At 25.9% G+C, this 11412-nt stretch overlaps 3 protein-coding genes across 4 annotated transcripts in view; all 3 read right to left on the bottom strand.

Annotated features, from left to right (window-relative positions):
• Positions 1 to 7518: 7518 nt before the first annotated feature.
• Positions 7519 to 8495, bottom strand: LOC109597920 (uncharacterized). The gene is made up of 8 exons (XM_049968396.1): positions 8447 to 8495; positions 8315 to 8389; positions 8095 to 8262; positions 8009 to 8041; positions 7897 to 7950; positions 7754 to 7789; positions 7669 to 7692; positions 7519 to 7609 (listed from the first exon to the last, which is right to left on the bottom strand). The coding sequence occupies exons 1-8, from the start codon at positions 8493 to 8495 to the stop codon at positions 7554 to 7556; spliced, it is 495 nt and encodes a 164-aa protein (XP_049824353.1). The 3' UTR covers positions 7519 to 7553.
• A 919-nt stretch (positions 8496 to 9414) lies between these two features.
• LOC109597923 (uncharacterized) overlaps positions 9415 to 11412 on the bottom strand; it is a 59303-nt gene continuing 57305 nt past the window's right edge. The window contains exons 1-4 of one of the 2 annotated variants that reach the window (XM_049968394.1): positions 10082 to 10213; positions 9865 to 10032; positions 9646 to 9822; positions 9415 to 9587 (exon numbers count right to left, since the gene is read on the bottom strand). In XM_049968394.1, coding sequence (XP_049824351.1) covers positions 9556 to 9587; positions 9646 to 9822; positions 9865 to 10032; positions 10082 to 10127 — 423 coding nt within the window. In that variant the 5' untranslated portion in view covers positions 10128 to 10213 and the 3' untranslated portion in view covers positions 9415 to 9555. Of the gene's footprint in view, positions 9588 to 9645; positions 9823 to 9864; positions 10033 to 10081; positions 10214 to 11412 lie in introns of those variants that run through there. The other variant, XM_049968393.1, reaches the window with a different exon arrangement.
• Positions 10579 to 11298, bottom strand: LOC109597921 (uncharacterized). Its single transcript, XM_049968395.1, has 4 exons — positions 11170 to 11298; positions 10938 to 11111; positions 10843 to 10878; positions 10579 to 10792 (listed from the first exon to the last, which is right to left on the bottom strand). The coding sequence occupies exons 1-4, from the start codon at positions 11216 to 11218 to the stop codon at positions 10617 to 10619; spliced, it is 435 nt and encodes a 144-aa protein (XP_049824352.1). The 5' UTR covers positions 11219 to 11298; the 3' UTR covers positions 10579 to 10616.

The raw sequence follows: 11412 nt of genomic DNA, 5'->3' as shown, positions 1-11412 counted from the left end.
TGATTAATTTAAATTTATCCATAATAGACCAATAATTAAGGAAATGGTTATTTAACTACTTTCATTGTTTAAAAATAGCAACAAAATTACATCAATGAATCGTATTCAATAGTAGGGAACAATACAATTGTTGTTATGGTAATTTTAAATCCACACAACTCTAAAATTGTTCTATCATAACTTGGTCTAATCTAAAAAGTTGTAACACTGAAGGACATTTAATAGATAAATAATAATTTGTCACAGACATAAAAGTCCACATCAATTCTAGCTAATAGTAGAATACTTTAATTGGTCTGGAAAGAATTCTTGTTACAATAAGATACTTCAATGTCTATCAGTCCATCAGTGGAAACACAGGGATAAAATTTATAAGTTTAACCACTTTCATTGTTAAAAAATTGAAATAAAATCACGTAAACTGTGGAATAAAAATAAAAAAATATATAAATGTTCAATATTTCTTTTGTCCAACAGTATAAAACAATAAAATAAAATCCACACAACACTAAAATTGTTCTATCATAACTTGGTCTAATCTAAAAAGTTGTAATACTAGAGGACATTTAATAGATAAATAATAATTTGTCACAGACATAAAAGTCCACATCTAGTCTAGCTAATTGTAGAATACTTTAATTGGTCTGGAAAGAATTCTTGATACAATAAGATACTCCAATGTCTATCAGTCCATCAGTGAAAACACAAGGATAAAATTTATAAGTTTAACCACTTTCATTGTTAAAAAATTGAAATAAAATCATGTAAATTGTTGAATAAAAATAAAAAATTATATAAATTTTCAATATTTCCTTTGACCAAGAGTATAGAACAATAAAATTGTTGTTATGGTAACTTTAAATCAACAGAACACTAAAATTGTTCTATCATAACTTGGTCTAATCTAAAAAGTTGTAACACTAGAGGACATTTAATATATAAATAATAATTTGTCACAGACATAAAACTCCACATCAACTCTAGCTAAGTATAGAATACTATAATAGGTCTTTTGTCCAACAGTACAGAACAATAAAATTGTTGTTATGGTAACTTTAAATCCTCACAACACTAAAATGATTCTATCATAAGGGCATTTATTAAATAAATAATAATTTATCACACATAAAAATCCGCACCAACTTTAGCTAATCATAGAATACTAAAATAGGTTTAGAAAGACTTCTAGCTACAATAAGACAGTCCAATATCTATCAGTCTATCAGTGAAACCACAAAGATAAAATTTACAGCGAATCTAACTAAGCATGACTCTTTAACAGATAAAATCCATGTACTTTTTTACGACAGAACATAATTCTTCCCAACAATCCACTTTTCTTTCACTTTTAAACACACCGAGTAGTTTCACTGAACATTTTTACTTAATCCAATCTAATTAACGGCCGCAACAATAAATTAATTTCGTTAATTGAAGCGATTTTCTATGTGGAAAAAAAAAATAAGATAATATACCATACGTACATGATTTAACACACCACGTTTATGTGTTTCCATTGTGAGTAAGTGTGTCTGGACTAGTCGACTAGGAACTAATTGATATGAAGCGTGCACGATTGTAACGATCGCAATTAATATTTAATGGGATGTGCGGAAATGAAAATGAAATTTATGGTCTTTTTACCGGGAAAAAACTGCACTGAAACACTTTCACTATGTGTGTGTGTGGAAATAGGACGCGTTGGTTTTGTTGTCACAAGTTGTGACTCACAACACCAAACCTAACCTAACCTATAAATTTTGTAAACAAACATTGGAGGTTATGTCAAGTCCCACATTAAACAAGATGAACGTATTGGATTCGAGTAAGTGGCTATAAAAAATCGAATTACATGCTTTCTTCACAGAATTAACAGCGGCATATGCGCCGATTCCCGTATAACAGTAAAGAAAATAATATTATTGGCCAGAATCCATACTAAACGGTAAAAATTCCTCCTTTTGTCGCTCTTTTCGTTCCCCGACCATTGAACTGTCACAGGAACATTTTTTTCAGGTAAATAATGTAATTCAATAAATACTTCGTTTGTTGGTGTGGTTTATTTTGCGGTAGCGGTGTGCAAATGGAATTAGTGTTGGGTTTTAGATGGACTGGTAACTGTTCTGACGTCTCGTTCAAATAAACGTAAGGTACGTGTGTAGGAGTGTTTGAGTGATCAGTTCAATTAATACCGGATTAACAATCACGAAGTGTCTGTCTACGACAAAATTATCGGATGCAGTAAACTTGTTTACCACGTCGAAAAAAATAAAACAACAATATCCATGTAATCCAGTTATACGGTTATAAAGCTATAAGATCAACAGCATTAAAACGCCTAAACGTGCCGTAAAACCGCAGGTTAATTTTATAATTATAGCAAGTATAGGTACAAAATAAAAAACGGCCTTCCAATGAAACTGGTGATGTAACGTTTTATTTATAAAATATTGTTATGTTATAAATTGCTTGTCATTTTCGAACATATTTCTTAGATTTACTACTTACATAAAGCTTGAATTTAAACCAGTTTAAAGTATAAATATCTACATGTTTCTTTGAATTTTAAATATTTAGGTAAATTTAAATATCTTAATACAGTAAATAAACTAAACTAAATAAGACAGAAAATACACTAACCAGCAGAAGGAGTAGTACATCTCGAATATAATTTTAAAGCTAAATGTTTCAAAAAATTTAGATTACCCAGCTTAAACTATAGAGAAAATATTTGTGGTTAAATTGGGATGAAACAAAATTAATATTCGTTTAGCCTCTCTTTTCATTCAACACCAGAAAATTAAATTTTTCTGTTTAATTTAATACACATATTTCATAATCAATATTTTTAAAATTTCAGATTTGTTTATGAAAATTATTTAAATAATTGAAGGATATAATTTAATATTTATTCACTTTAAAAAATAAAAATTGTAAATATTAATCAGAATTTTATGAATTCTAATAAATATAAAATACATAATCTTTAACTGTAAACAATTAAAATATACATTTTTCATTAACAAGATCTGAAAAAAAGTTCAGTTTCTATGAAAATTAAATAAATATTTATTCAAGTATATAAAATAATTTAATATTTATCTACTTTAAACAATAAAAATAATAAAAAAATTTGAGAAAATATATATTTGATAAACAAACAAAAAAATTTTATGAATTTTGATAAAAATACAATAAATTATACTTAAATTATTAGCTTTTTCAGGCTAATTTCTAATATTTAAAATAGTTAAATAAAAAAATATATATTCTAATTATAATTTATTTTATTTTTATTAAAATTCATAAGATTCTGATGTTTATTTTTTAATTTCTATTGTTTAAATTAAATAAATTGTAAATTATATACTTCTAATTTCTAATTAGACAATAATGGGTGATTTAATAGTAAAAATGTGTTGGTTTAAAACAGGTATATAAATATAAACAACACAAAATATACGAAACAAACGAATATGTAAGTTCCCACAAAAAATTGCGAAGCTATTAATTAATTAATGCACGATTCCACCATATGTCCCAACTTTCATCGCACGACACGACTCTCTTTTAAATAATTCATCGCTTAACACCGTTTTATTATTTTGCCGCGAAACTGGAATGCGCCATTTCTGAAATTGTTATGTGTCCGAACGATAAAAAGAATTGATAATGAAACCATTAACAACCGGCACAATAAAATGCGACCGGCCTGCGAACCGCAACCAGTTCGAGTAACGCAGGAACGGAACGGTTGCCAAATTTTTACTTTCCCGATCCCGGTCCATTGTCCGAAAGACCGAACGAAACAATTAAACTGGAAAGTATTCGAGTTATTAATTAAAAACGAAAGTTTTATGGGCCAACGTTTTTTCACTTAAAATTCTTCAAAATCAATATTACATGAACACGCGAGGATTCCTCGATGCTGACCGACCATTTTGGGAAAGCTTGACGATTGTTTTTTAAATTGTGATTCACTTCACATTATTTAGATATTTACTTTGCTTTGGGTTCTAAAATCCATATGGTTGTCAGGATTTAAGGTTATCTATTATTTATGAATTCTAAATATTTTCTAAAATGTACATTTAAATGGTGGGACATGAAATTAAATACAAAAAGGAGAAAACTTGATTATTTTCAAAAATTTAATTATTTAACTGGAAAATTTTATTTCATTTAAATAAATAAATATTAAAAATCTAGTTTATGAATAATATATATTTTAAATATTTTGGACAATTTCTATTATTTAAAATAAATACAAAAAGGAGAAAACATGATTATTTTCAAAAATTTAATTATTTAACAGGAAAATTTTATTTCATTTAAATAAATAAAAATTAAAAATCTAGTTTATGAATAATATATATTTTAATTTTTTTGGTCAATTTCTATTATTTAAAATAAATACAAAAAGGAGAAAACTTGATTATTTTCAAAATTTTAATTATTAAACAGAAAAATTCTATTTCATTTAAATAAATAAATATTAAAAATCTAGTTTATGAATAATATATATTTTAATTTTTTTGGTCAATTTTTATTATTTAAAATAAATAAATATTTAATTATTATTTATTTGTATTAAATGTATGTATTTAATGTATTAAATTTTTTAAGTAAATAAATTAAAAAATATATATTTTAATTACAATACATTTTATTTTTATTAATATTCATAGTATTCTGAAAATTTTTTGTATTAAAAATGTATTTTTTAATTTTTTTAACAATTTTTATTATTTAAGATAAATATTAAATTATTCAATTATTATTTACTTAATTTTCAAAAAAATCTTGAAATTTAATAATTTATTTTATGAATAATGTCTATTCTAAATTTTTTAATTAATTTCTATTATTTAAATTAAATGAATTAAAAATTATATATTTGAATTATAATTTATCTTATTTTTATTCTGATAAGTTTGTGTATGTATTTTTTAAATTTTTTTAAACAAATTTTATTATTTAAAATAAATATTAATTTATTCAATTATTATTTAGGTAATTTTCATAAAAAATCCTGAGATTTTAAAAATTTATTTTATTTATAAAGTATATTTTAAATTTTTTCATTAATTTCTATTGTTTAAATTAAATAAACTAAAAATTATATATTTTAAATATAATTTACCTTATTTTTATTAATATTCATAAAATTTTGTTTATTTTTGAATTTGATTGATCAAATTTTATTATTTAAAATAAATAATATTAAATTATTCAATTATTATTTACTTAATTTACATAAAAATAGAATAAAGTATAATTAAAATATATATTTTTTAATTTATCTACTTTAAACAATAAAAATTGACTAAATATAAAGAAAAAATATATTTTTGATAAACAATATTTAAGAATTTTATGAATTTTAATATAAATAAAATAAATTATAATTAAAATATATAAGTAATCGTTTCTTTCTTAGTTTTTATTCACTAAATTCATACATTAAGTAATTTTAAATTTGTTGTCAGTTTTCCACCATTTCCAACAGATTTCCATAAACGAAAGGAAAAATGCCGACTCGGGAAAAAATTCGAAAAACCGTTGTACCTCGAAAACTAGCGTTACCCAACGCAAGGCTAATTGTATAACACGTCTAACTGCATCGACAATTGCGAAACAGTAAATCAAAATGGGCGAGCATCTTGCTCATCCAGTTCGTCGGTGCCAAACAAAAAGCAAAAAAAAAAAAATGGCAACAACAACGAGCATCTCCGTAAAAGCATCTCGGCCCCCTCATCCACGCAACGAACAAATGGCCCGCAGGAAAGTGACTGCATTCAAATGTGGCCGCGTCCCCGGCAAAGAGGCACCCATAACTCGGATCGTCGGGCGTGACGGATCGTCGTCGTCGTCGTCGTTTTCATGACACTCCGGGGCTCAATTGGCCGTGCAACGACGTTGGCACTACTGACCGAAAAAAGACCCGGCACATTACACGGTGCCGTGGCCACGCGACGGGTGAACGTAATGCACGTTGAACGTGCCCGGACCTGCCCATCTGGATCCGGATCCGGTCGCGAAATTCAACAATACTGTTTCGCAATGAAAAATAAGTTTTTTACGTCAATAATGCCCTTATAAATGCGGTGAAATTGGATTTGCGACGGTGCAAGTTTAGAAAACACCGACGGGTCGGAAGTGCCTTATGCACTTTCTAGGTCAGGCTTTGTGCCATCGATAACTTTAAGTCGGGCGTTTGGAATACGAAACGTTTTATTTTTATTGTGTTTTCTTACTTAACAAGTGCCATACGAAAATACAAATCGAAAGGCAACTCTATAAAAAAGAGTAAAATTGTCTGAGAATATTAAAATTTTGTTTCTTTATTTAATAAGTTTTGAATTTCTTTGATATTCTTCATTAATTTATCGTATTTTATTATTTATATTTGTTAAAAATTGTATGTTACTATTTTCGTCTCTTCATTTTTTACTTAAACCTAATGAGATTTTGTAGACAAATTTATTAATTACATATTTCTCTTATAAATATACAATGCGACCAAAAATGATTATAATGGTACATGAAAATATATATTGAGAAAAAATTTAAATACATTCTTTAATGAGAATCGAAAGACAACTTTATAAAAAAAGTAAAATTGTCAGATTATATTAAAATTTTATTAATATTTAATATTTTTTAAATATTTCTCCCTGAGAGCCTTCATAAGTTCCTTTTATTTTATCCTTATATTATTAAATATGCATGACCATCATGGAGGGAAATATAAATTGAGATAGTTTTTAGCTGGTTAATTTTTTACATTAAATTTGCATTTCATTTTATCAAACGTGAACATAAAATTATACAAGTTGCAAATTTATTTTCTACTCAATAACAAAACCTTCCGGCAACTTTCCATATTTTACAACAATATATAAAATTCGTTTACAGTTTTAATTGAAACATAAACGTGCATAGTTAAATTCAGTGCAACCAGTTGTGCAATTCCCAAGTAATAGTAGTTTGCAAAATCAATTCATTTTTTATGGGAAAATGTTAAAAGGTGGACGACTTTCATAATATTAATTAATATGGTTTCAAGATAAATTGTTACAGGTTCATTTGCATCGTTTACTAAACAGTCAAATTAATAACCGGCAAAGTCCGAATCATAACTTTCTCATGGTAAAATCAAAACATCGATTTGGGTCAGTGTTGAATTTGAGGTAAAAAATCTGTGAAAAATGCAATTAAATCGTAATTTGATACACATACAACACATGTTGGTTATTTCAGGTCTGATTTTGTGCTAATTTAATGGTTATTTATTTTAATTGGTGTTTAAGGTGAATCTTTATTTGTTGTGATGGTGCAAATTATCCTTCAATTATACCACGTCTAATTGGAATATTTTACTACTACTTTATTTCAAATTTAAATATGAATAATATTTAATTATTTTCGATAAAAAACTTAAATTGTTGTTTTTGTTAAATTAAACGTTTATCTATTTTAAATTAAGGATTATAGGTAAAAATAATGTTATAAGACTCTATTAATTCATCATTTATTAGACAAAATATATTTTAGTAAATTGTTTCAGTTGTATTAGATATACGAGGTGTAGTTTTGGTTCCAAATGCTAAACGAAAAATGCATTTTCAAATTTTTCAAATACATGTTTACTAATAATGTACTTACCAATAGCTTGGTTTCCACGAGCTACTATTAATAAAAATAATATTCTAAATTAATAATACTAAAAAATATCAACAAATTTACTTACGTGTGGGTGTGTTGTGAATGTCTATGTCTACAGCAGCTGTAAAAAATAATATTTTTAATTAATTAAACAACATAATATATACACTTGGAGTACTCATCAGTGTTTTAAGTAATTTTACTTAATAAAATACAAAAGGTACGTACGTAAAATGGTTGATTCATTTGTCTGAATAAGAATCGGTGAGGGTGTGCCTAAACCTAAACATTAATAAAAATATTATATGACGATTTGAGACAATTTTTATAAAACACTTACCAATATCTGAGTTGATACCAGGTAAGCCTGAAACTTAAACAAAACCTTTAGCTAATTTATAAACCTTATGTAATCCTAAGAGTTACCAGGAATAATAGGTGGCTGATTTACAGGACAAATTAAAATGCACTGTTCAGATGGCTGTCGAGTTTGACTTTTATGCAAGTGTTTAACGTGGTGTCTTTCGGGCTTGACCAGCTTTTTGAATTCTTCATGGTGCACATGGTGTTTGGTCAATTTTCTGTGCTCAATTCCTGAAAATGTCCTTGTAAACAATGGGAATAATGTTTGTAGTAAATCAACCACCTGGATGCTGATCACTTATACAAAATATTTTGCATTCTACGTTTACCGATTCCACTGAGGACACTGAAGGAGCCTCTAAAATAATTAAAAAAATAAAATCTAAAACATGATGTTAATATTTTGGAGTGGTACCATTTAAAAATATGAGGACGAGGAAGGTGAAAAGTGCACATATAAACATTTTGTTGTACTGACGTATCTGTTTAAAACATGGGGCTTTTATACATAAACAAATGGTAAAGTTATGAACAAAATTCAGGTGATAATGAAAATTCTATTATTATTTTATTCAAGTTATCACGAAAAATATTTTTGTTGTAGTATTTATACTTGTATCCACATTTTTGTTGTTCACTGTAAATTGATAATAATTTAAAAATAATTTTTTCACTAAATTAAAAATAATGACAATACTTTTTAAAGTTTATTAATTGATTTTTTTGTTTTATTTTTATTTCCTTTTTAAATTTTGTTTTTTGAGTAATTTTAATTAACTAATATTTAATAAATAAATAATTATAGTACATTCAAATATTTTCAACAATTTTTTTATTAATCTAAACTATTTATTTATACTATTTGTTATTTGATTTAGTTTAGTTTAAATAATTGTACTCAATTTTAATTATAATTTTTGCTATTAAAAAAATCTAAATTATTTATTAATTGATTTATTTTATTTTAAATTATTGTATCCAATTTTATTTCTCATTTTTGCTAATAAAAAAATAATAATATTTTATCAGTTTAATATTTTTTATTTATTAAATTATATACAATTTTAAAACAAATAATTTTTAATAATTTCTCTTAAAATTTTTACATTTTATTGTTTTAATTATTTCGAGGCTAATTACTAATATTATACTTGGTGAGAATTTAATTTCAATTAATAAATATTTAAAAATGTTATTATCTTAAATATCTTATTATATTTTAAAATTTAAAATTAAATAATATTAATTTCAATTAATAAATATTTAAAAATATTATTAGTTTCAATTTTGATTAATTTTTTAACCATTTTTATTATATTTTAAATAAATTGAGCCTTTTAAACATTAGTTTTATATAGATAAATAAATAAATAAATAAATAAATATAACAATAAAACCTTTATTATTATACATTCAATATTTTAATTATTGTTAATTTGCAAATAATAATTATTTTGGTCCAGTAATTCCTAAAAATATAATTAAAGTAGTATTAAATGGAATAACACGCCAATTTTATAATAATTATTTATCATCCCCATTCAAATTAAGCTCAACTAAAAATCAAAATGTTATTAGTATTTATATTTCCAGAATTTAATCTGAATTAACTACCTCTGTTGAAGCTACAAAATCTGTTGGTGCATTCGCATATTATAAAACAAAATTCTGGAGAAATCCTGTTCTGTCTACTCAATTTTCCTCTGTTATTCTTCTGATACTTCTTGGAGAAGTACTCGAAATCCTTTTTGTTTAGAAAATGATATTTGGCATGACGGTTGGCTTCTGAAACTGACTTTTGTTACCCTGGAACTACATAAAACTAGGAAGTACCTGGTGGAGGTGTCACATTCGGAGCAGTACCATTGGTGGTAGACGTGATTGTATTATCAGATTTAATTGTGAAATTTTGGTGCGACAAATCATTGAAAAAAACGGGGTTTGGAAAGCAAAACACATGACATATTCCAGGCAATATCACCGGACCTAAAGCCACTGTCACTGAAACACGGTTTAATTAGAAAAGAATAACTATAATACTTTATTTTACCATTTAAATAAATGAAGAGACACAACAAAACTTGAAGGTGGCCCATTATAATGGTTAAAATTTAGTAACCTACTTAAACATTTAGATTTATATATGTATATATCATTTAATGTTGAGGTATTTTAATAATTCTATAACTGTTATCAGTTTTAGGAATTGTAAACAGTTAAAAATGAAAAATATTTCATAAACAATTTCCTCAATTGTTTTAAAATGGGTTTAAATATTTGTTGGTGATTATTTTAGGACAGGAGGTGAAGGCACTGGATAAAAAAATAAATATTTTATTTATCATTACTGAAGAGAATTTAATTGACTTGATTGAACTGTTTATAGTCAACACAAAAACATTTTAGATACATACTTTAATTAGACTACCAAAATAATTCGAATTTAGTGTTCTTAACTTTTTTGATCTTTCTTATTTTATGTCATTATTTAATAGAATTTAATGTGTTTAGGTGAACTGGGTGCAAAAAAAAAATAAAAATCATGACTTTCAATGCTCATAATTTTAATTCATTAAACAATCAATTTAATATGGAACAATAGGACTCTCTCCTTCACATTCCCCCACACTACATTCACATAATCTTATACAGGGTGGCCTGAATGGAGGAAGAAGTAATCTGTCGTCATGTTTTTTCGAAAAATCTTTGAAATGCTCCGTTTTAAGGTGGTAAGTTTTGTGGACTCTTTCTTCTGGGGCTTCTGAAATGTTACAGTCAAATAAAATTATTTTAATTGTTTATTTATACTACCGCTTGAGGTTGGTGACGTAGCTTCAGTTGTCCTACCTGACATCGAGGAAAAAATTAATTTTGATAGACTATAGATAAATATGTACACATTTTACCAGTTACGGGTGTAGATTCGTTGTGATGAACGGGGGGACTTAAAGTGGGGCAATGGATAGGTGGACATAAAACAATACAAGGGTCACGAGGAATGTGTGGTTCAGAATTATTGACGACTTCTCTGGTGTCTATATTATGGTTCGTCCTCTTAACGCTGGAGCCATAGACATATTCTATATAAAAAATAATTTCGTATATATTACATAAATAATTAATAAATTTTAAGTTTACCTCCACAAAATATAGCCAAGCAGGTTACAATAAACACTTTAGGATTCATACTTGTTGATTTAGATTGACGTTTTCAGTGGCATGCTTAAATAGGTGCCACGAGTATGTCAGGTATTCATTAAGAAAATTGATAAATAAGAAATTTCAGTGACATTTTTAAAAATTTTCTGATGGGAAATATACAAAAAATTATTTGAATTGAATTATAATAATTTATGGGGTTTTTCCTAAATCCTTGAACAA

The sequence above is a fragment of the Aethina tumida genome, chromosome 6 (genome assembly GCF_024364675.1).
Source record: "Aethina tumida isolate Nest 87 chromosome 6, icAetTumi1.1, whole genome shotgun sequence".
NCBI lineage: Eukaryota > Metazoa > Arthropoda > Insecta > Coleoptera > Nitidulidae > Aethina > Aethina tumida.
Note: the sequence above shows the minus strand (reverse complement) of the source record. Positions and strands in the feature narration are given on the sequence as shown.

Bases quoted from the DNA above. Each gene is read 5' to 3' on its own strand.
- LOC109597920 (XM_049968396.1), bottom strand. From the start codon at position 8,495: ATGTTTATATGTGCACTTTTCACCTTCCTCGTCCTCATATTTTTAAAT. The intron at 8,263-8,314 runs GTGGTTGATTTA...GGACATTTTCAG, and splicing joins TATAAGTGATCAGCATCCAG to GAATTGAGCACAGAAAATTG. The intron at 7,693-7,753 runs GTAAGTAAATTT...TTTTATTAATAG, and splicing joins CATTCACAACACACCCACAC to TAGCTCGTGGAAACCAAGCT.
- LOC109597921 (XM_049968395.1), bottom strand. From the start codon at position 11,218: ATGAATCCTAAAGTGTTTATTGTAACCTGCTTGGCTATATTTTGTGGA. The intron at 11,112-11,169 runs GTAAACTTAAAA...TTTTTTATATAG, and splicing joins CTTGGCTATATTTTGTGGAG to AATATGTCTATGGCTCCAGC. The intron at 10,879-10,937 runs GTAAAATGTGTA...CCTCGATGTCAG, and splicing joins CGAATCTACACCCGTAACTG to GTAGGACAACTGAAGCTACG.